Source organism: Mastigoproctus giganteus, chromosome 5, assembly GCF_048544385.1.
Source record: "Mastigoproctus giganteus isolate SK-2022 chromosome 5, ASM4854438v1, whole genome shotgun sequence".
Lineage (NCBI taxonomy): Eukaryota > Metazoa > Arthropoda > Arachnida > Uropygi > Thelyphonidae > Mastigoproctus > Mastigoproctus giganteus.
In genome coordinates this window covers 171,324,836-171,350,059 of record NC_143579.1, presented here as the reverse complement: position 1 = coordinate 171,350,059, position 25,224 = coordinate 171,324,836, and the positions used below count along the sequence as shown (strand labels likewise).

At 39.3% G+C, this 25,224-nt stretch overlaps 1 protein-coding gene across 1 annotated transcript in view; it reads left to right on the top strand.

The window, feature by feature from the left end:
- MED17 (mediator complex subunit 17) overlaps positions 1–23,320 on the top strand; it is a 206,542-nt gene extending 183,222 nt beyond the window's left edge. The window contains exons 13-14 of the mRNA XM_090373520.1: positions 1,095–1,243; positions 23,024–23,320. Coding sequence (XP_090229646.1) covers positions 1,095–1,243; positions 23,024–23,237 — 363 coding nt within the window. The 3' untranslated portion in view covers positions 23,238–23,320. The remainder of the gene's footprint in view (positions 1–1,094; positions 1,244–23,023) is intronic.
- Positions 23,321–25,224: the final 1,904 nt, after the last annotated feature.

Here is a 25,224-nt window from a genome sequence, read left to right as displayed (position 1 = left end):
AACTATTAGCTGAAACTTACTATCATTAGTCCACACAGTTTAGCAAATTCATTTGTGAAAGGATTAATGTAGTATAATCCAACTTTATAACTCTAAATTAATTGTTCTTGTGTATATTTTTGCATCCAGTTATAACTTATGCCTTGGCACATATACAGTCATTGGATTATTGAATACTGATATGGGCCACTATTAAAGCATGCTTTTCTTTTAGACATTTCCAGAATTCAAATAATCCACAACTGCAATTAAGGAAAGATAACTATAGTTATAGAGGTAAGAAAATTTGTCTTCAGTCAAAACATAATCAGCTGTTGAAACAAGCCACCACAAAGTCAACATCATTGTCCGTGCCCTCTAATAATTGGTCTAACCCTTCCTTAAATTTATTCTGAATTACTCACTGGCTGAAATCAAATTGTCACACATCCATCCTACAATTATCCTTTTCAATTTAAATTTATGTTCCTTATGTGTGTTGTCTGAGAAAGAGTAAGGATGCTACCATAATCTAGTTTACCCAATCCATTTAAAGCCTTAAAACACTTAAAATAAGGCTTCCAGACCTGCATACTCAAGATACTGCCTAACCATTGCCTTATGCAATGGGAAAATCATCTCCTTTAGAAAATGAATATACAAGGGCCTACATTTCATAAAACATGGAGGTGCCAATACAAAAACAAAACACAAACAATAGTGCTTGGTATAAACTGTAGGAATACTTTGCACAAAAGATGAGCAGCAACATCTGACAATGGGTTTCAAGTCATATATTCAGTGGATTTTATTTAACACAACACAGATGTGACTAAAATTTGGCAGAATATAAACTTTCTCCAAAACTATAAAAGTCATGCAGTTTCATGGCAAATTTGAATAAGTTTAATGCAAAATAATATAATTGTGTATTTCTTTTTTTTTTTTTTTTTAAATTTAAAACCAAAATTGCAAGTTATAAATGTACTTTGATATAATTATATTTTTATAATAGTTATATTTTTATTTTTTACAATATATAAAATTTTTACACAAATTGATATAGCTGAATATTGTGTGTGTGTTATTTATTTTTTTATTTATTTATTTTCAAGGTTTCTCAGCATCAGGTTAATGCTGTGCAGGCTTTAGCAAAATTAATGGGTTGGAAAGTGTTGTCAACATGCAATCACATAGGTGTTGGTCAGGTTGAACCAATAGGTAATGCGTCATCTGTTTTGATGGCTTCACCTACAGGAGATAGGTACGTTGATATATACCATCCAGCATGTAAAGGTTTGAATTATGATATTTTTCAGCTAAATGTGAAATAAAAGCTCAATTTAAACAGGAGGAAGTTAAATTCTTAATTTTTTTACACCTTATAATTTATATTAATAAATAATTGTAAAATAATAAGAGAAGTTTACCTCAGTATGGTACATAGAACACTTCCGTATGATACTCTCCAGAAATTAAAACGAAAAAATCAAAAAACTTACATTAGAGTAACAAATAGTTTAAAAATAATTAAAAATCAATTTCCTAAAACTAACAATTTTCCAAACCCCTTAACACTGCCTGGATAAGATTAACAAATATTCTTGCATTGCTTCTATAGCAATAGTATTCATTATATAGTGCAAGGAAGCCGCAGGCTTTTTCTGCACTAGCAAAAAAAAAAAAAACCACCAACTAGATAAGAAAATACAAATTATATGCTTCCCTCCTCATACAGGTAATTATACAGCTGACCTTTGAATTTATTCAAACTATCAGCCTTTACTTGTGAGAGCAACTTGTTCCAGCAATCAATGGCTAAAAGAAAACTTCATACAATCCAATCTAAATCTCATCCCCTGTAATTTGAATTTATGGCCCCTAGTTCTGGAATTCTTTATAACAGTGAAAGGTTCCACCTTTGTCCATTTACTAATCCCTCTGAGTGCCTTATAAACCTCAATCAGGTCACCTCTGAGGTGCCTGGTTGCCAAGCTCTGTAACCCACATAATCGGAGTCTTTCTTCGTATAGTCATCCTTTTACTGATCTCACCATGAAAGTTGCCTGTCTTTGCATCTTTTCAAGGAGCTCAATGTCTCTTTTTCAGATGAGGTCTCCAATTCCAGCATATCCCATTGCCGTGAAAATAGTCCTTTCTATTAACAAGCATTGGTTATGCCCAGGAAAATTCTACCCCATGAGCTGTGCATAATCTCATCATGGACAAATTGATTGGCCAAACTCTCATCATAAATTCCCTCATATCATATCTTAACTTTTATCACAACTGTTACAGGATTTAAATTTGACTTGAAGGAGATTGCATGGAGTAATTGTTCTGTGCAATTTCATTTGTTATGATATTGCTTAGAACAGTTATGACAGTTTTTATATGGTCAGTTTTTCAAAAAAAAAAAAAGTAAAAAGATTACTTATCAGAAACCAGAAAAAAACTTATATCAATACTTGAAGTTGTAATAACAGCAAAGGCTGCACGTATTAAGGAGAATACCAGTTCCACATATGGTTGAAGGCATATCTTTTCAAGAGAAGTAACAAGAGAGAATTTTTTTCCATTGCTTCTCAGTCTTATGGCTTAGATCATAGTGTACTTGCCTTGGTATCAGCTGAGGTACAGTTTATACCATCAGTAAGAATTACTTCCAACAACTGAGTAAACTTTTTAAAGGCAGTTAAAAGCAATTAAGAATAGGTAAAACAATATGTTACAAGTGATAAAAAATATACAGAGTAAAATATGCTAAATTCACAGGTAAGAAGCTTTTGAGACAGAACACCTCTTTATCAATATGGCAGTGAGTGGCACAATACAGTGTAAATAGCAAAGCTGTCATGTAACAAAGGAAAAAGCCAGGACACGATAATGCACAAAAAAATGAATAAAATAAAAATGCTATCCTCCAACTTCTGTCAAACTCACAAACATAACACACCCTCATAATCCAGGCACTTTATAGGATAAGCAAAGAAACAGGAATTTTAATGTTGGTAATAATAGACTATAACATCCTGCCAGAAGTTGAACACATCTAATATGGTAACTCTGTAAGACCCTGCTAAGTCACTCAAACACCTGGGTAGTGGATAGTCTATTGACAGTTAATAAAAACTCAATGTCACAGATAAGGGGACTTTGCTGTAAAGCAACATCATGATCTTGCATCTCAAGCTTATCAAGAACATGGGAAGGAATCCACACTGTGCAAAATATTCCATTACCGCAGCAATCTCAGTATCCTTGTACAAAATAGAACTGGAATGGGACCATGCCTGACGAAACAGAGCATGAGCAGTGCTCCACAAGTGTATAGGGTTGTGATGTGCAGACCCATAGTTAGCAAATTGGCATACAAACATAGACTTCCTGAAAACAGAGGTTTTGAGACATGAGTCCACATGATGCACCATCACATATAGAAAGGGTAGGACATTATCTGCCTCCAAGTCCATAGTAAATTGTATATGACGAGAGTGGGAATTGAGATAATGAGTGAGCAGAGGTCCTGAATGATTATGAACACATCATCGGTATAATACCACCAGAGCCAGATTGGACCCAGCAGATTCAAAAATATATTAACTTCTAGTTCCTCTATAACAACATTGGCTATGATAGATCTGACAGGAACACCCATAGCTGAACCCTTGATCTGCCTATAAAAAGATGACTGAACATTATTGTAGCCTTGGATAAACACAAAGCCCCAGTTGTAAAGTGACACCTGATATATGTACCTTAGGTAAGTAGCCCATAAAATTGTGAATTCTCCAATGTAATGCTTTATTGACCTTATTCTGTAAATACTAGGAATAAATAAGCTGATTAACTTTAGATTCTTGGCTCTTCAATATTTTAATAGTTTAGGATATTTGCTGTGTATGGCAACAGTATGTCTTCACAGTACCAGGTGAATTTCTGGTCAAAACAATTCAAGTGGGGTAGAGAGTCCATCGAAGATGATCCACATCCAGGAAGGCCCGTGACAGTGACCACTCTGGAAATGTGCCAAGCTGTGGAAATCTTTGTGTTGAATAACAGATGTTTAAAGTTGTCCCAAATCTCTAGGGAATGTCACATATCTGACGGAACAGTTACAACCATCCTCCATGAACATTTGAAGATGATTAAGGTCAGTACAAGGTGGATCTCCAGATTTCTGACTCCTGTGTAGGAGCAATTCACAGTACAGTATTATGAGGAGAATTTAGAGCTTTATGGAAGGGATCCTGAAACTTTCATCTCCGGAATTGTTGTAGGTGATGAAACATGGGTTCATCACTGGGATCCTGAAACCAAGCAAGAATCAATGCAATGGAAGCACAAGGGTTCTCCCCAACCCAAAAAATTTCGAACACAACCTTCAGCTGGCTAAATTATGGCCACTAATTTTTGGGATGCTGAGGGGAATTTTGTACATTCACTACTTGGAACACAAGCAGACAGTCACTGAGGAGTCATATGCATCCTTACTGTACAACCTAAGGGATGTCAAAAATGAAAAATGCCATGGAAAACTTTCCAGAGGTGTGCTGCTTCTTCACAACATTGCACGGGTCACATACTGTTGATGCTGTTTTGAGAGACTGTGACTTTACAGAACTTACCCATCCACCTTACAGACCAGATCTGGCCCCCTATTTCCTGTTTTAACACCTGAAGAAAAACATACATGGATGTTGCTTTCCTGGTGATAATGAACTGCAGTCTGCTGTTTCTGCATTCTTTGATGGACAGCACAAAGAATTTTATTTACTCTGTATACTTCCTCATTGCCAACAAAATAGAACAAGTGTACTGAAGTTCAGGGGAGTTACGTTGAAAAATAAAAGCAGATTTTTTGTCTATCTCATTTCCTATGTAGGTAGGTAAATAATTTATTGAATGCTCCTCTTACCTGTTATTTTAGCATATTTTACTCTGTATATTTTTATCACTTTTTGTATATTGTTTTATCTATTCTTGATTGCATTTAACTGCTTTTAACATGTTCATTGCCTCAATGCATATACAGTATGTGTAAATCGGCACTAGGAGTGTTTTGCTGTAACACATACAAGCAGCATTCTTAAGTGGTCGACAAACAAGTGCCATAAATGTAAAGGCACATGAAATTAATAACTACTCAGTATTGGCACACAGTTTTATGTTTTTTGCTTGTGTTGATGTTAGTTTATGTACATGAATAAACTTTTTATAAAACTTTAAGATTTGTTCTTATTTACAGCTCAGCATAAAAGTTAAGTGTTTACTTTTAGCAATGAATTGAAAACTTTTAATTTTCAACTATTATATACAAATTTTTGGAATACTGGAGATGTAGGAATGTTTATTTTTTCAGGAATTCTGAAAATTATGGCATGTTGAACAAGTTCTCTCACATTTAGGTGGCAGTGAAAATATTAACTTATTTTTAACTAATCTCTGTACATCCTTATTTTAATAAAATTTAGTCCATACTGGTAAGATCCTGGTCCATACTGGTTTATACTGGAATATACTGTTCCATACTGTAAGTAAGTTCATACTGTAAGATCTTTGACGCACAAGGCCTTTTTTCCCAACAACAGCTTATACCATTTTTACTGAACATTTGGAGAATAAAAACATCTTGCTGGGTACCCCACCTTCAGTGTAAAGGTGGGGAAAAAAAAAAAAAAAAAAAAAACAGATATTTGTTTTTTGCATCTTTGTTGCTATCTAGATGGAAAAGCGGTGTTTTTGTTTTACATTGAATCATTGCAATTGATGAAATGTGATTATGGTGGTTTTGAACTTTAAATAAAATAAGTAAGACAGTCTGCAGAATGACTTGCACTCTTCATCACCCAAATGCAGGAAAGTTTAATGGGAACCAAGAAATGAAACAAATGGCCATTGGCACAGGACGGGATAGGGAAATGGGCAATTTTAAAAGCTGATTTTCAGTGTGTTGGGGAGGATTGCATCACCTGACATGCCCTTGTGCACATTCCATTAGTAACCATGGAACAGTGGATATGTGCCCAATCTGCCTTCACTATCAAGGCATTTTACAAACACAGCGACAGCTATGAGACCTTTCAATGTTTATTTCATGTTCACTTTAAACTTAAGTATCAAGCTCCTGTAAAATCTGCTCATTCTATCGATGTAATTTTCATGTAATTTTGAAGAAATTGGTTCTGCTCTTAAAAAGTGGTCTCCAGGTGGAAAAAGAAGCACTATACCAGAAAACATGGCAGCTGTCAGGACCACTCTCGTACACAGCCCAAAGCATTACTACACATTGACATGCACTGTCATTGAACTTACATTATATGTACAACAAATAATGTACTAGAACTTAAATTTTCATCCTTACAAGGTACAGGTACTAAAGAATTAAAACCTCACAATCTCCTTACACACAAAAATTTTTGTCAAGAAATGCTGACTCCAGTCTGGTGGATTATGATGAAGGCTTTATTTACAATATATGGATGTCTGATGAAGCTCAGTTTTATCTAAATGGTTTTGTGAATAAACAGAACTTTCATTATTGGTTGGAAGAAAACCCCCACCAAATTCCACCAGCAGTGATTGCATATCAGTGTCAAGTGCAATTTCATCTTGTTGCATTATTGTCCTGCTTCCCCCCCCCCTTTTTTTTTTTTTTTTTTTTTTTGAAGATGATAATGGATTAGGTACTGGGTTTCCTCAGGTTAATGAGGACATTTGGTTTCAACAAGATTGGCATGAAAAGTAATCAGTATGTGACCTTTTTTTTTTTTTTTTTTTTTATGGGGGCACTGAAAAGCAAGATGTACTCTCATTGTGCACACAGTATTGAAGAGCTGAAAGAAGAAAAAAATGGCTGAAATTCCTTTGGAAATGCTATGCTGCATCATGAGAAATGTGTGGAAGATAAGAATGCCTGCACAGAGATGACTTCCATCTCAAGGACATCTTCTAAAAAGATGATGTCCTTAAGATGACTTCCATCTCTGCATGTTATGTAGTTTAAGATAACATATTTGTTAACTTGACAAATACAAATTCTTTATTGATTATTGAGAAACTTGATTTTTGAAATCATCTGTTTCCCTGCTTTCCCTTTTTTTCCACCTATAGTTGTTCTTTAGATTTGAGTTCTTCCAGATTAGACAGTGAATAGAGAATATTATAGAGTGGATTCCGGTTATTTGGCCCACCGGTTAAATTGGGGCAGCCATTTATTTGGGGCAAATCTTAAAAAACAGAACCCAATAGAGAAAATATCCAGGGTTTACTTCGCTTAATTGGGACAACATGCCATTTAATCGGGGCAGGAGACGGCAGCATTGGAGATTACTCTGCGATCGTCTCCGACCATACCACGTTGTTCGGTCAGAGAGTTCGGGCTTTTCTGTTAGTGCAATCTATCATAAACGGATAGTAAACTTGATCTTATCGAATTTGTGATAATACCGACAGCTGGAATTCTGTGGGTTATTATGGTGAAATGTGTTTATACTTTCATGGAATCTTCAACCATATGAAAAAAAAATGGCACCTCCATAGCCAGGTGGGAAGGAGCAGCAGTGTGTAGCACATGCTTCTTGATTAGACCGGGGTTCGAGTCCGTGACCACCAAATACGGAGGATGCGGAAAGGTCAGGGAATGACCACCGCATATTCCCAGCAATATGGCCTTAGTTGCTAATGCTCCTAAAAACCAAAATAACTAACTATGAAAAAAAATTAATTTTCATAATCTTCTCTTCATTCCTTTTTTTAAAGTTTCATAACTTGTTACTCTGTTCTCACTTGCGTGTATCGTGTTACTTGCAATTTGTGTGTGCCGTGTTCTTTGTTATTGATTGCTTATCTTTTTACTTTTTTAAATTTTAACCCCCACCCACAAATGTCAGTGAACAGAAATGTCAACTAGTTAGTACTTAAAGCACAACGTGTTGTCGGTGCTAAGAGAATTATGACCAAACAAGATGGTGTCCTTACACCCACAAGAAATGTTATCCTTACCTTCAGCAGTCCGAATCTCCCAGAATCAGTAAAAGCTGGCTACCTTTCCTGTAAGATCCGACCTTATATTCCAAATTCACTTAGATGCTTTAAATGCCAGAAGTATGGTCATTCTCAAACAGCATGCCAAGGTAAGACAATCTGTCCCCTGTGTGGCTCATCAGAGCATTCCCAAACTGAATGTACAGCAGCAACGCCAAAGTGTCCCAATTGCCAGGGTACTCGCCCCGCATATTCTAGAACTTGCGAATTATGGAAAATGGGAAAGAAAATAATGAAGTACAAGGTAGAGAAAAATGTATCCTACCAAGAGGCACGGAAACAAATATTAAATGTGATGCCTGCCAAAACATATTCCAATGCAGTCAAAAACACTAAAGAATTTTCTACACAGACTTATATTACTATTCCTCCTAAATTATCTCTTAATCAATGGGCTAGATCCATCCTTGCAGATGGTGAGACACTGACAGCAACAAAGACAAAGAGTCCATCAAATTTTACTAATACAAAGCCATCCAAGCCACAACAAGACGTTCCCAACTCAGGCACATTATTAAAGGAGAAAGATGCTCATCGTACACAAAATAAACCAACTGAACGAACTATGGAAATCGATGAGAAGGTAGATAATGAGGATGCTGTTCTGCTTCATGCTGATGATGAGATATATATTACTCACCCAGTCTTTTCAAAACGAGAGAAATATAAACAGGATCGAGGGGAAAACAAACGATCAGATCAATCCACCTAACCTAAACCCAAGTAATGTAGAAAATTATTCAATGGAATTGTAGAGGACTAAGAAGCAATCTTGACGAATTAAAATACTTAATGCACCAGCATGATCCTGCATGTATTTGTCTACAGGAAACTTATTTATCACCAAATTATACCCCATACTTCTCACGGTATACACTATATAGACGTGACAGATGTTCTGAGTCTCCAGCAAGAGGAGGAGTAGCAATATTAGTTCGTAGTAATGTACCATCGAAACCCATTCAGCTTTCCACTAATCTAGAAGCAGTAGCCGTTCGTATTGTTCTTGGAATTAATCTCACTCTTATCTCCATTTATATTCCACCAAACGTTTTATGTTCCATTGCAGAACTTGACAATTTACTTAATCAACTGTCCCAACCTGTATGCTTTCTAGGTGATCTAAATGCTCATCATCCTTTGTGGGGTTCCCCGAACATAGATCGTAGAGGGAGGATGATCGAAAGTGTACTTGATAACCATCACTTAACACTACTGAATACCAGTGTGCATACTTACATCCACTTGCCTACAGGTTCTAGTTCTGCTCTGGATCTGTCCATATGTTCCTCGTCCATCTATCCTAGCTTTGATTGGACAGTATTAACTGACCTTCACAACAGTGATCACTTTCCTATAATTTGCAAAATACAGACGGATACAAACTATACATCTAACCAAAGAATTACCTGGAATTTTAATCGAACTAACTGGGATATGTTTTCGAAAACAGTGCAATTTAATAACCATTTTATTCTTACTGAATCTATTAATAATGCTACTAGACATATAGTAGAAGAACTACTCGGAGCTGCTGCCAGCACAATACCGAAAGTTAACCTTACGAAACAAAGGTATAATTGTTGGTGGGCAAGGGATTGCTATCTTGCCAAAAGAAAACAAAACAAAGCTTGGAACATTTTTCGCTGAAATGCTACAATGGATAACCTTATAAACTATAAACGGCTGAAAGCTGAAGCACGCCGAATTCGTAGAAAAGCTAAACAGGATGCGTGGATTCGATTCAGTTCTACCATCTGCAGAAACACTAACCCCAGAATAATTTAGAGAAAGATCCGTATCCTCAGTGGAAAGTGTCAACCAACCAAAGCCCCAATCCTGTCCTGGAAAGGAATGGATATTTCTTCTCCAACTGATATTGCAGAGGCTTTAGCAGAAACATTTGCAGTCACTTCATCGCTTCAATCTTATGAAGACTCATTTAGACGCAAAAAAATGTCCGTGGAAAAATATAAAATTAACTTTGTTACAAGACAATCTTATTCTTATAACCTTCCGTTCACTATGAATGAACTCAATGAAGCTCTCTAGAATTCTAGAAATAGTTCTGCTGGACCAGATGGCATTTTCTACATAATGCTTCGCCACCTCAACTCAAACTCAAAATCTGTACTACTGAAATTTTACAATCGAATCTTTGAGGAGAATGTTTACCCTGATACATGGCATCAGTCAGTTGTGGTAGCCATAGCGAAACCCGGTAAAGATGCTTCCTCCCCCAATAGTTATCGTCCTATATCTTTGACCAGCTGTTTAGGAAAGATGGTTCACAAGAGACTTGTCTGGATTGTTGAAGATCAAAATGCTATATCATGCCATCAATTTGGTTTCCGCCGTAACAGGAGTACAACTGATGTCCACATCAAGGTTGAAGCTCACATTCGAAATGCTTTTCTTAAAAAAACAGCACATGGTAATGATAACCTTCGATATTACCAAAGCATTCGATACAACCTGGAGATATGGAATTCTCCAAGACTTATACAAACTTGGACTGAGAGGTAACCTACCTAGATTCATTCAGAATTTTCTTCACCTCAGGACCTTTCAAGTAAGATTCCAGAATGAGCTGTCCAAAATTCACACACAAGAAGAAGGAGTACCTCAGGGATCAATTTTAAGTGCCACACTCTTTGCATTACGTACCAGCAACATTATAAGAGACATCCCAGCCACAGTAGAAGTTTATATGTATGCAGATGATCTTGCTATTTCCTGTCAATCATCGAACATGGCTACCATTGAAAGACAACTACAGATAGCAATAAACAAAATTGAAACTTGGACAGAAAGCAACGGCTATCAATTAACCGAGGGGAAAACAGCAGCAATACACTTCTGTAAATTACGATCGCTTCATCCGGAACCTGTATTAAAACTGAAAGGCAGAGAAATACCGATGACAGATTCCATAAGATTATTGGGTCTGAACTTAGACACCAAATTAAATTTCCGCAAACATGTAACCTATCTATGAACTACATGCCTCCAGAAACTAAACATCCTTCATGCAGTATCCTCAACATCTTGGGGTGCTGACAGACAGTCATTGCTGAATTTATATCATTCTCTAATCCGGTCACGATTAGACTGTGGAGCTGTAGTATATGCATCAGCTAAAAACAGCATCTTATGGTCTGTGAACACCATTCAACACAGTGTCCTTCGATCGGCACTAGGCGCCTACAGAACCTCGCCAGTACAAAGCTTGTATATAGAAGCACATGACCCTCCCCTTTATCTTAGAAGACAACGCCTACTCTGCCAATATGCTGCCAAAAAAAAAAAAGCTTTCCAACTCACCCCTGTTGGGTATACCTCAACCAACCCTTATGGCCAACACCTTATGAATCCAAGCCTAATGAATCCAGATCTGCTGGGATTCGTCTTCTAGAAGTAATAAAAAAGTGGAAACTCGATCTCAACAAAATTGCGGAAAGTGCAAATATGCCTTTACCTCCATGGAATAGACATCATATAAACATTGATCTTTACTTCGCTCAGTGGCCAAAAAATACCATTCCACTATGTAATATCTGACAGTTGCATGCCAACTAAACTTCACAACACACTGGGAAACTCATAATCTATACGGATGGATCTAAGACCCAGTCACATGTAGGTGCAGCAGCCGTGTTCCCTTCGCATGTAATTTCAAAATCTCTTCCAGTTGAGTGCAGCATTCTATCTGCAGAACTGTATGCTATACAGCTTGCATTAAGTGAAATATGTCAACAGTCGTCCCTCTCTGTCTTAATATACTCAGATTCACTCAGTGCTATTTCAGCCATACAGGGTAAACGACATTCTTGTCATCCTCTTCTACAAGAAATTAACTTTCTAATCAACTGTTGTCAAAAGAAACACCCTGAAATAACTCTTTGCTGGATCCCAGGACACTGCGGAATAGAAGGCAATGAAAAAGCAGACATTGCAGCTAAGTCAGCATCAGAACTGCCAAACAGAACAAGGATAGTCCCACACACTGATTTTAGTCCAATCATTATTAGAGAAAGTGAAAATGAATGGGCCCAAATATGGAAAAATTAAGTCAACAATAAACTACAGGAAATAAAACCTAATCGAGAAATATGGAACTCTAGCATCAGAGACAGTCGCAGAGAAGAAGTAATACTTGCCAGACTGAGAATTGGCCATACTCATCTTACTCATTTGCATATATTGAGAAACAAAAATCCCCCACTCTGTGTTCAATGCCAAGTTCAGCTTTCAGTAAAACACATTCTTTTGGTATGCCCTTGATTCAGAAATTCCAGATCCCTTTGTTTTCAGAGTTCATACAATAACCAGAAACCAGTTACCCTTCAACAGATCTTGGACAATTCTGCGAATATAGATGAATTGTTTAATTTTATTCGGCAAATCAGATTTGATAAACAAATCTGAAAAAAATGTTTGATTTACTTTAAAAACTTGGAAAGACACATCTTGGCCACTGATGCCCTTGTGTCTTAAAACCATTAAACAACAACGATGTCAGGATAGGGGTCTGGCATTGTCATATTCAAGGAGAAAGTTTCTTTTCTTCTCCAGTCTCATTCTTACAATTAGTGTCTTCTGCATCTCCAGTGTCTCCACATAGCAAACAGAATTGATTGTGTGTTCCCATTCCAGGAAATCCATAAGGAATAACCCCTTTCTTCATTCAAAAAAATGGAAGACATGATTTTTCCAGCAGATTACTGAACTTTGAATTCTTGTGTTGGCAGACTGCTGTTTTGACTCCAATGCATAGTGATGTACCTAGATCTCATTTTCAGTAGATGACTGAGCCTTGAATTCTTCTTTATTAGACTATCCTTGTGTTGCCACACCATAGACTGCTTTTTTGATTCTTGTTCATAGTGGTGTGCCCAGGTCTCGTCTTCAGTCATGGTGGATTCATCACCCATGGTCTTGTACTGCTTCAGAAGATGAGCACAAACCTACACTAACTACTTCTTGTTATCTGGAATTAGCTTTCATGGAACTTGCCTCTCACGCAATTTCCAGTATCCTAGATTATACAGAACTGTTTTCAGTGCATTAAAACCTATTACCACTTGCATATACATTTCCACAGTCTTAATTGTCAGCCTTCACAGATCATTTTATTCACTCTCCTAATTTTCTGCCATCACTGCAGTGCGAGGATGGCCCGGTGGGTTAGGCATATCACTGATATGCCTAACCCACCACATAGACAGTCATGTCCCCATAAACATTCTTCAAATATTAATGAATCTTGATGGATGAAACAACCTCAGTACTCGGGAATTATAACACATTGATACTTCATAAGCACATCAGTGTCATTCTCCACTCTCACAGACTACTACAGCTTCTTGCTACCTATTGTGCAGTATTGAAACATGCAGGATATTTCCAGTAATATTTACATTTTATGTGCAATATCACACCAGCAGGGAAAAAATTTGGAGAGGCATTAGTTTTGGAGGTGATCCTATATAGTTAGCAGTAGCATTAGTAGAGGCATATGCTACAAGAAAGCAAGCTTATACAGCATCAGCCAAAAAACCCTTCCCATTTCACCTCTCCATCATCTGCTCCAAATTTTTGTCCAGTTTTTTCTTGAATTTATTTAAGCTATCAACTTCCACAATGACAGAAGTTTGTTCCAGCAATTAGCCACCCATGACTAGGGGCAAATTTCTGCACATCTGTTCTGCAACTGTCTTTCTTCAATTTGAAATTATGCTGCTCAAGTACATAATCAGAGCAAGAAGTAAATCCCATCAGCATTGAGCTTGCTCAAACCATTCAAAGCCTTATACACCTCGATTAGCTCACCTTGTAGGTGCCTAGTCTTCAGACGCTGCAATTTGCAGAATTTAACCCTTTCTTGGCAGGGGCATCCCATTTGTATCCATATTCTGTATCCGTTCCAGAGCTCGACATCTTTCCTAAACTGAAGCCTCCAGATCTGTATGCAGTACTCAATAGGTAGAAACTGAATGTTAAACTTCAGTTGCCACCTATCAGCCCATTTGCCCAACTTTTCTAGAACCAATTGCAGCTGCATACTGTCATTAACAACAATGGTCCTAACACAAAACCCTGGGGAATGCCACTAATAACATTGGTCCATGACAAGCATTGTCCATTGATTACCGCTCTCTGTCCTCGCCCACTCAACCATCCTTTTATCCATAGCAGCAACTTTTCCTTAATGCCATACTGCTCCAATTTGTACAGCAGCCTTCTATGTGCAACAGTGTCAAAAGCTTTCCTGAAATCCAAGTATATGATATCAAAATTATTTTTTACATCCAGTTCCTTTGTGATCACATCGTAGTATCCATCAAAATTGGTCAGAAAGATATCCCCTTAAGGAACCCATGCTGTGTCTGAACTATAACTTCAGTCTTATCTAGATGATCCTGCAATGCTTCGTTAACCATTGTAACTCCATTATTTTCCCGGAGCAATATGGCCTTAGTTGCTAATGCCCCTTCAAAAAAAAAAAAAAAAACCCAAAACCCATTATTTTCCCCACAACAGAAGTTAAACTAACAGTTCTGTAATTACTCATGTCATTCTTTGATCCCCCTCTGTGAATTCGGGATACATTTGCATGTCTCCAGTCCATGGGGACCTCCCCTGAATCCAAGGATGGTATCATAATTATGTCTAAGAGTTTGCTTACTTCCTTTGCTGCCTCCCTTAATATAACTGGATAGATCCCATTCAATTTCAACAATTTTTCCTCCACTTTCCCCTCAGTTATTACAAAATCATTTAGCTCCCTATTAGAGTTGGATAAACTTCTGGCCTCCACTTCTCTACAGAAATCCTCATGTGTCTATGTAGATGCAAAATACTCATTCAGTTTGTCAGCTACCTGAGCAGAATCATCAACAGTCGAACCATTGGTATGAAGTGGACCAATCTGATTCATCCCCTTCCTTCTAAAGTTTACATAAGTAAAGAAGTCTTTGCTGTTTTTCTTTGCATCCTTTGCCAAAGATTTTTCATAATCAGCCTTCGCTTGCCAAACTTCCTTTGTGACTTGATTACACACTAGCTTGTATCTACCTTAGGCTTCTCTATTGCCTGACAATTTATGTGCATCCCATGCATTTTTCTTCTCTGCCACAAGTCTCATTAATTCATCTGACATCCATTTGGGCCTAAACCTAGAGCAGTATTTCTTAGCTGGAACGAAAACCCTAGTAGCTTCCAAAATTACTCCCTCGAATGCTTCCCATTTAGAATTTTCTGTTGGTAACATCATTAGTTGGTCTCTGTATAGAACCTAAAAAATCTATGAGACCACTGTAGTCACCTTTACGGAAGCAAAACCCTTCCTTTACCACTGTTGGTAGTTACGTCTTTGAGAAAATCCCAGCTCAGCACACTGTGATCACTGTCACCAAGTGGTTCCTTTAACTGCAGATTGATGATAGGCACCTCTGTAGCCAGGTAGGCAGGAGCAGCAGTGCGTAGCACACACACTTCTTGATTAGACTGGGGTTCGAGCCTGTGACCACCAAATACGGAGGGTAAGTAAGTAAGTAAGTGTTTTTAGGGTCAAGCGGCACCTGGGGTTCCCCCCATCTCCGCGTAGTTTACGTTGTGGTGTATTACAGTACACTGTAAATGCCAGAGATTTAAAAGTGTATGGATCTTGGATCGTGTAATGTCGTGTACCGTTGTTCTTCTGGCCATTTAGCCGCTGGACCCCTGTTGGGATCCAACGTTGCCCCACTTACGCCCCGTGGAGGCAGGCCAGGAACTCCGTAGACTTAGTTTACTCTGGCAGGTCCTGCCGCTTAGTTTCCTGAGATTTCGGCGGCTAGGACCAAAAAAAAAAAAAAAAAAACTTTGGGTGGCATATTCCAATGGTCATCAAGAAAATAAAATAAAGTGATTTTTATTATTTGCGTTGACGTGGGGATATTATCGCTTTAATTTTTTAGGCCGAATGCTGGGCGTATGGCGGTTTTGATGTATTAATTTTGATGTGTGGGACTTCGCTAGCGTGAAGATAGAGGGGAAGGAGGCAGAAGACTGGGGGGAAAAGGCAGAAGTATGGAGCCAATAGAGAAGGCGGCCCCAGTTTCAGTGGGGCATGCCCATGCCCCACCAGAAAGGAAACAGGGGATGGCGAGAAGGGGGGACCGTGTGGCCGTCCCCTCCTCCCGGGGAGTTAGGAATTATAGGTGAAGAGGGCTAGAGTGCCCTCTTCAGGTCTCCAATATGGCCTTTGTCTCACGTCTGTTTCTCTTCATTGTCACTCATGGGGCAAGCTGCATCCTTGTGTTCCTCTTTCATTGGTTCAGCATCCTTCTCTGATGCATATTCCAATGGTCATCGATCATTGGTTGATATCCCCGTCCTTAGTTTCCCGTATTCCTTGGTGTCCATATTTGGTTTCATTACTCCTGTTGGCCTTGGTGGATGGCTATTTGTAGTTTTCTTCTGGAGAAGACGTCCTGGGCAAAGCGACTAAAGGCCGCAAATTCTTCTGGTGTGTCCAGGAGATGATGTTCCTGGGTGTTAGGGATGTATTTAATTTTCGTGATCATTTGACATCTGATGTCTTCGTATATTTCACACTGATGCATAACGTGATGCCATGTTTCTAGTTCGCCGCAGAGACAGTGTGATTCCTCGATTATGCCCATGGCATTTAATTTGGCCTTGAAAGGCCCGTGGCCGGTGAGTAGAAAAGTAGTGTTTAGGCCTGGGTACAGCCATGCGGGAGCCTTGGGATACAGCTTGGTTACTTGGGGAATAAATTTTTTTGTTACCGCTCCTTTTTCTCCGTCTGTCCATCTTCTCTGCCAAATTTGTACAAGGTGGTCCACTATTTTTTGTTTCTCGTTTTTCCTGTTATTGGTGATATCAATGGTAAGACTGTTGTAGGTGGTTTGGGTTCCTTTGGCTAGTAGATACATAAGTCCGCAGCGGGTTACCTCTAAATCCAAGGGTAGGGTCCCCGCAAGGACCTGTAGGGCACTCGTACTAACCGTGTTACATGCTCTTGTTATTGTTAATAATATGTTGCGTTGGATCGTGCCCAGTATCCTTTTATTCACTGCTGTTTCTGCTTTCTTGTACCATATGGGAGATCCATATGTTATTATCGGGATGAAGATGGCTTTATAATACAGGGACAGGGTTCTCCTGTTTAGCCCCCAGTCCCTGCGTGTAACTCTGGCAACGAGCGCTGTGTATTTCCGCAGTTTCTCTTTTAGATAGATTAGGTACGGTTTAAATGATAAGTTCTGATCGATGATCAGTCCCAGATATTTAATTTGCGTTGACAGTTTGATTGTTTGTCCTGCCAGCTTGATTTAACCTAAGGTTTAACCTCCCTCTCAATAGTACTGAGTTCGTCTTCGTTGGCGAGATTGTTAAGGTGTGTAGTTTTGCCCAGTTCTGCAAGGTTTCAAGGGCTTGGTTTCCAAGCGTTTCAAGGTTCTGTCTGGAATCCGCCGCGACCGTCAGTACGAGGTCGTCTGCGAAGGCCTGGGCCTCCACCTCCCCCAGGTCCATGGTGAGGAACTCGTCAAACACTATATTCCACAGGAGCGGCCCCAGGACAGATCCCTGAGGGCAGCCCCTGCGGACCGGCCAGGTCAACTTCTTGTAGAGCGTTATTACTTGGACGTTTCTGTCCGAGAGATAAGTTTTGATGCTCCTGTACAAATTGCTTGGTGTTCTCGCTGCCCTGAGCCTGCAAAGGACGCTCGGCCACCAGAGGGTGTCGAACGCCCCAGCAAAGTCGACGGCTATGACAAGGAAATATTTCCTGGTACACTGCATCGCTTTGGTGATTAGGCCTTGGACGGCATCTATGGTCGAAGATCCCGATTTGAAGCCGTATTGCTTGGGTGAATTCAGGTTTGCCTCATTATAGTGGTTGTGGATCCTTTTATGTAATAATCTTTCGTAAAGCTTGCTTAGTGTCGACAATAAGGCTATGGGTCTATATGAATTGGGATTTTCCTGGTGTCTGTTTCGATTTTTGAGGATCAGTTTTAGATTGGCCGTCCTCCAGCTGGTGGGGAACTGGCCCTCTTTGATACAGGTGTTGTACAGTCGGAGCAGGAGGTCCGGCATAACCTCCGCTGCTTTCTTGACCATTTCCGGCTCGATGAGATCGGGGCCAGGGCACTTTTTGTTCCTGGTTTGTGATACCGCTTCTTGTAGTTCGTTGGCTGTGAAAGGGGGTTCTAGTTGTTGGGTCTCATATTCTTCGTTTGCTTGGCAGATGGCTTTCTGGTCCTCTGTTAGTATGCCTGGTGGCTCTTGGATTAGATTGCTGAGTATATTCTTTATTGAGTCCTGCCATGTTGCAGTGAGTGTTCCTTGCGCCGTCTTTGTTGCGGTCATCACTTCGCCTCTGGGGAGTTTGTTTGTGGCGATTTTATACACCACTCCCCAGGGTTCAGTATTTCCTCTTACTTGGACAAGTCGTTCCCAGGATGTTTTCTTGTTTTTCTTAATAGTTTCTGTATAAACGTTTCGGATCTGTCTATATTGTTGTCTCAGTTCTGCAACTTCCGCCTGGGGCCATGTTCTTCGTGCCCTTTGATACTGCTTTCTTTTATCCTGTACTTGTCTTCTCATTCTTTTCAGCTCCGGGGTCCACCATGGCATTGCTCCCGTCATCGGAGTTTTCCTTGTCATGGACGCTTCCGCTGCATTGATGATTATGCAGGTTATATCTTGTGCGAACTGGCTGGGGTCTATCCTTTCACCTTCGGTCTCCCGTCTGTCCAAGTCCTCCATGTACTGTCTCCCTTGGGTGGATAGGAAATTGCAGTAGGCGTCCCAATTTGCTTTCCCGATTGCGAATCTGTTTGACAGGTATTTAGTGGCGACTGTTCGAGCCTGATTCCTTTGTATGCTGTAAGTGATGGTTCGGTGGTCAGACGTAGTCCACGCGTTTTGTACAGTCCAGTGGGTTACGTTTGTATCTATATTTCTGGACGTTAAAGTTATGTCGATCGTTTCTTCCCATAGCATGTTACAATACGTTGGGAGGCAGAACGGCTGGTTTATGACTGTAAATATTGAATTTGCTAGGAAGTCTTCTAGTTTCCGTCCGTTTGAGGTTCCCCTGCGGTCCGGTTTGGCACTGTGCCAGACAGGTGATCGGCAGTTAACATCCGCTCCAATCAAGATTTTATGCCCTACCAGGGATGTCTGTACTGATTGTAGATATGTTGTGGCAAAGTCGATTTCTACTCCAGGCCTACAGTAGAGGGCTATTATGTAGTAGCTGCCTATGGAGCATATTATATGGGCACAGGCTGCCCAGGGCGTGCAAAGTTGTGGTATCTTTGTAACCGTTATCTCTGGATTTCTTACTAGTACTGCTGCCCAGGGGGTGTCTTCGTTGCTTTGAACAATTTTATAATTGAGCGGGTATCCCCTTACTTGTTTCTGATTGGTATACGGTTCTAAGACTATGATGATGTCGGCATTATCCTCATCTGCTTGGAGTCGTACCTGCTCAACAACCGCTCGAGCTCGCTGGGCGTTTAGTTGGTGTATCTTTAGTACGCCGCAATTGTATTTTTTATGTTGTACTACCATAATCGATTCTTTGTTGGTAGGTGCCTTTTACCTTGAGGTAAGTGGGACAGTTTGAGTCTCGGATGGAGTGGTTGTGATCCATTCTGAGGCTTTTGCAATTGGTGCAGATGGATTCCTTAATTTTGTTGGGGCAGGTCTTAAAATCATGTCCCCTCTCTGAGCAGTGGCCGCAGGTTGGTTCCTTTTGGGCACAGGTGTGAGTGGTGTGGCCATATTTGCAACATCTAAAGCATGTCGGTATGGCCACATGTTCTCTAAAACGGAGGCAGCTCCACTCGACAAAAATCCTGCTTTGGTTTTTTAGGACCTGCCAGGCGGGCGGAGTCAGCTCAACTGTCCAGTTATATCCTCCATTTATTTTGGACTGCGTTCTGTATTTTGGGGTCAGCAGTGTCGCCCCTTCTTGATTCGGTAGGTGGCTTTTTAGGTTTCTTCTATATATTTCTTCCGTGAGTTGTTGTGGTTGTAGATTTTGGTCCACATTGAAAATAACTATTGATGGGCCTTTCTTTTTTGGGGTCTCTGCCATGAGTCCCAGGGTATTTAGCTTGGGGTTCGTTATTATCTCCTCGGCTTCCTCCTTGCTTTCCGTCTCAATTACGATACCAGGACTTCTTGTTTTTCGGATAGACTTTATCCTAGTGTCTTCGAAGTCCTCTTTGAGATTGTTTATGACTTTTTGCTTTATTTGCTCACTGGTCGGTCTCTCTTCTCCGGTGGGTCTCAGTATGACGATGTTCGGGGTTTTCAATAATACTTTCTTTTGTTGGATTTCCACTTTGTTTGTTTTCTCTGCCTCGTTTGGTATATTCCTCAGCGTTTGAGCATATGTGGGGGCGCGCTGTGGCATTTTATTTGCCCCACATTCCATATAGGTTTGTAGCCGTGTAGCTATTCTCTCACTTTCTAAGTATGTACCATGGAGAATTGTCTCCATTTTGTGAAATATTGTCACAATTTGAGACCTCAGTCCGGAGGAGATCCTGTTAGGGTTCTCTTTGAATATATTTTCAAGGGCCGTTTTTAAAATAAATGTTTTCTCATAAACGGAGCCCTCTGGAAGAGTGGGGTTCAGGGGTGGTTCCTGTTGTTTGTCATCGTTGTTTGTTTCCCTTTGAGATGCTGTGTGGTCGTGCTGTTCTCTAGACTCGGTCTGGGAGCGGGTCACTCGCTTATTTTTTCGCTTGGCTTGAGATGCTCCTGATCGGGTGTCCTCGATATCTTCTGTCTCGTCAGTAATGTCGAGGTGGTCACTTTGTGACTGCATCAAGGATTCCATAATTTTTTCTGTTTTCCCTTCCATTTAGCGAATTCCGGATAACCGGGAGAGTTCGGTTTATCGGGCGTATGTTGGGATGATCTGGTAAGGCACTGAAAATGCTGTCGGACGATGTCCTTCACAAATCTGTGGTTGAATTTGGAGGCACACAGGTGGTTATTGAAGTTTTGTGCTATCCCCTTCGGTCACTAAGGGGGGGGGGGGAAATAGCCTAGTGTGAAAATGCTCCCAGAAGAGCAGGGTCACTTCTCATAGGGGCTTCGTGGGGCGCCGGAGGCGATAGTGTCATTAGTAATTCCGTGGAATGCATAGGTAAGGAGTTCACAGTCAGCCAGGCAAAGTTTATGGCAAGAGGGGGGGGAGTCACTGAATTCATTGCTTCTGGTTTAATGTACACATATGGCAGTTAATACACACACACATAATATAACATGCAGCAGTTATCAGCACAGTTTGATGGAGCAAACTTCCTGCTCGGTTTTAACACGGTTTGGGAACCTCCCCAGTCAAGTGCAAACTACCGACGTGGCCACTGCTTTATATCAGTGCCTCTCTATGGCCTTGCCGCCAGCCACATGGTGACCATTGTAGGTCTGGCAACAAAGGACACAGATAAAAACGCTGGTAGTTTACTAAATTCCCAGTAGAATATAAAAATAGTCTCACCTAGGGAATCCTCCGATTAAGTTCTTTCAGCTTGAACACTTTTTTGAACTATATGCACATTTTAAACTACTAAATTCCATTAAAAATCAGGAGCGCGATAAAACGTGTCCTAACACTAAGGAGGGTGCGGAAAGATCAGGGAATGACCACCGCATATCCCCGGAACAATATGGCCTTAGTTGCTAATGCTCCTAAAAACCAAATAACAAACAACAACATCTGCAGATTCCTAATGCATGAATAATCACTGCTGATAATCAGATCAAGAGTATTATTCCCTTTGGTTGTCTCTTGCACATACTGCTGTAGAAAACAGCCATCTAGTAAGTCCACAAAAGTCTTGCTAGTGTGCGAGTGACCAATCCACAAGTTCCAGTCAATATCTGAAGTTAAAATCCCCATTATAAGACATTCTGATTTACTAGCCCACTCTATTTCTCTGTACAGTGGTTTGTTGTACTCATCAACGTCATTAGGCCGCTAACACACTCCTACTCTCATTTTTGCTTTCACAGTGCTTATGTCACACCAAACTGACTCAGCATTGCACTGGCCACCCATATCAACTCAATGTACTGCCTTAGATTTTGTGTTTCTTAACTAACAGCATAACCCTTCCTCCCTTCCTATCCTGTCTGTACTTTCTGTACATATTGAAAATTAAAATTCAGCATTTCTTATATCCAAGTGGTATCACATCTCTGATATCCCAACAATATCCACCTTTGTTGTCTTGACCACACTTAAAATTCATCAAATTTATTTACTATACTCCTAACATTGGTGTACATGCAAATATACATACACCTGTTCTTACTCTTAGTTACCTGAACACAGCCCATGTATTTACTTGTTCCATGATGACTCCCAGCAGTTCTAGAAATTCCTAATGCCTTGCTTCCCAAGCTGCTGCTCATTCCAATAGAAGCAATGCAAGAATCACTTTTACCTCTGCCTACGGCCATTGTTAATCTATGTATAAGTATTTCCCCCAAGCTAGCAGCTTTTCAACCCACTTAGCACTGCCTCGATAGCGTCAGCAAATATTCTTTCAACCGTTCTATTTAAGTGTATCCCGTGCCTGTAGAAGCAGTCTCTCCTGTTAACAGGCACAGACCACGCTGAGAAAAATTCTACCCTATGATCCTTGCACAATCTCTCCAGGGCCAAATTGATTGACAGTGCTCTCATCATGTACTCGCTCCTATTGTGTCTGTGCAGAATTGCGGACACTTTCAGTTATGGACAACACTGTTTAAGTACTCACAATGAAACATATGATTACATTGAAGGTTTATAATTGGATTTCGTTCAGATTTAATAAACTATGTCATTTATGAAATCTCTGCAGAAGTTATTGACTGTCCCTCATATTAAATTTGACAGATTTTAAATATATGTTTTTATATTTTATTAGTTCTAATTTTCTTAATGATATTTTCTTATGCTACCTCTTTATAGAGTAATTGCTGTTCGATGTGGGCCACAGACTGGTGTGCAAGTTAGTGTTTCATATTCTCCACAACAACAGGACTTTTATCCCAGCACTTTAGTTAGAGATCGAAAATGGCAGAACCTAGGAGGAAATTTCCGAGAAGTTAGTTGGGAAAGGATGGAAGGACGAAACTTTCTAAATAAAATGGAACATTTAATGGCTAGTCTGACACCTTGTTAAGTACATACTAAGTTGTATACTGTGTACTCAAGCATGCACGCACACACAAACAATTCTAAACTCCTTAATGTAAAAATTAAAAGTCCTGGTGGTTTTTACAGCTTTCATTTGTCATTTATTTCATATATTTATTAATAAGTAGGCCTCCATAGCCAGCTGATCAGGAGCAGGCATGCAATAGCACGTGCTCTTTGAGTAGACCGAGATTCAAGCCACTGTCTGCTAAATACAGTTGATCTGCCAACCCACAATAGACCAGCATGGCAAATTATGGTCCATGTCTCAACATGACTTGTTGAGGAGACCTCCATTGTGCAGTGGATTGACAATGGCTGCAGATTTATTTATTTATTAAATAAAATAAGTTACCATTTAAGTAAAATTGTACAGTAGACCTGTAGTTTTATAATATAAGGCAACCAAAGGCCTAGCACCAATAACCAAATATTCTGTTAATAAGAGCTGAAGCCATTGTACCGTAGCATCAGCTGTTACTCATTCAAGTATAGGGTATTAAATTTTGTATAGTAATATGATGTAGAAAGCAACAGTAGATTGTATTATTTAATAACAAAGACAGTTGTTTCTTATCTTGCAGTGCACTGTATTATTTTTTTATTTGCTTTATTTTTTAATGCTTTTTTTTTCTTCAAATGTAAGGAAATCTTTTCAACTTCATATATCTCTTGTTAGCAGTGCAATAGCATTGAAGAACTGCTTTAATGAATTATTAGCTCATTTATATTTTGTTTAAAAAATTAAGACTTTAGACTTTGATGTGGATGAATGGGAAATCCTAAGTCAAGCAGGAATATCCAAAACACCTGTTGCCCTGCTGTAATATTAAATCTGTACAAACTTCGTTTAAAAAGTAAAATTATAGTAACCCTATAAAGTGCCATTTTTATACTTGCACTTGCTGACCAAAACATTAGAAAAATTTCTAATGTTTTGGTCAGCAAGATTATAAAAATACCTCTGTACTTACACTGACCACTTTGCTATGTCCTGGTCTCCCTTTTCCAAATGTTTTGCGTTTTCATTTTGGAAAACGAACAGTGGATGTTGTCATGTAAAACAGTGGCTGACAAACTTTTCCACTATATGAACTTTATAGTGGAAAAGTACAACAATAAATAAGTTATTAAGATTTACCTGTAATGATCTTTTTACAAGTATGTTATTGTCTTAAATATGTTGATTGTAGAATTATATATATTTTTAGCTATAAAAACACAGTTACAGATTATGGAAAAAAAAATTTGCAATTAACATGCATAAAAATTTTAAGTAAACTTAAAAACTAAATCAGGCATTGCCCCCAGACTTAAAAATTTTTTTATGAAAACCCCAAAAACGAGAGGTATTAGTATAGTATTTAAGTACTGACCGTCCATGGGCTGAAGGTTGAGAAGATGAAAGAAGATACTTGTTGACACCAGAATTGAACTTCTGTAGACTGTAATTTTCAGGAAATATGTATGAAGGAAAGTTGTTCCAGAAAACGGAAGTTGAATGAATAAATGAGGAAGAAGAAAAGTTGGGTCTGTGAGTTTGAAGTTGGACAGTAAAAGGATGTTGACTGGTTGTGGCACATGTTCTGACTGCTTTGGAAGAGAGAGAGAGAGCGAAAAATATAGAAGCCAATTCAGAAGAACAGTGCCCATGGAAGTATCTAGAGAAATTGAATGCAGCAGAAACAGAATGTCTGTGAGACAGAGAGTGCAGAGACTCTGTTAGTGATGAGTCATTAATAAACCTAACTGCCCTCTTTTGAATAGAATCTAGAAACCTGAGGGGTTTTGGGGGCACCACTCCAGATGTGGGAACAATATTCCATGGTAGAGCAGATTTGGGATTTGTACAGAGTAAACATCTGTTTGGAAGAAAAGTATCACCAGGAGCAAAAGAGAAACCCCAGTTTTCTAGATGCAGAGGAAGTGATATTTGCAATGTGCTTATGCCAAGAGAGATTAGAAGTCAGGGT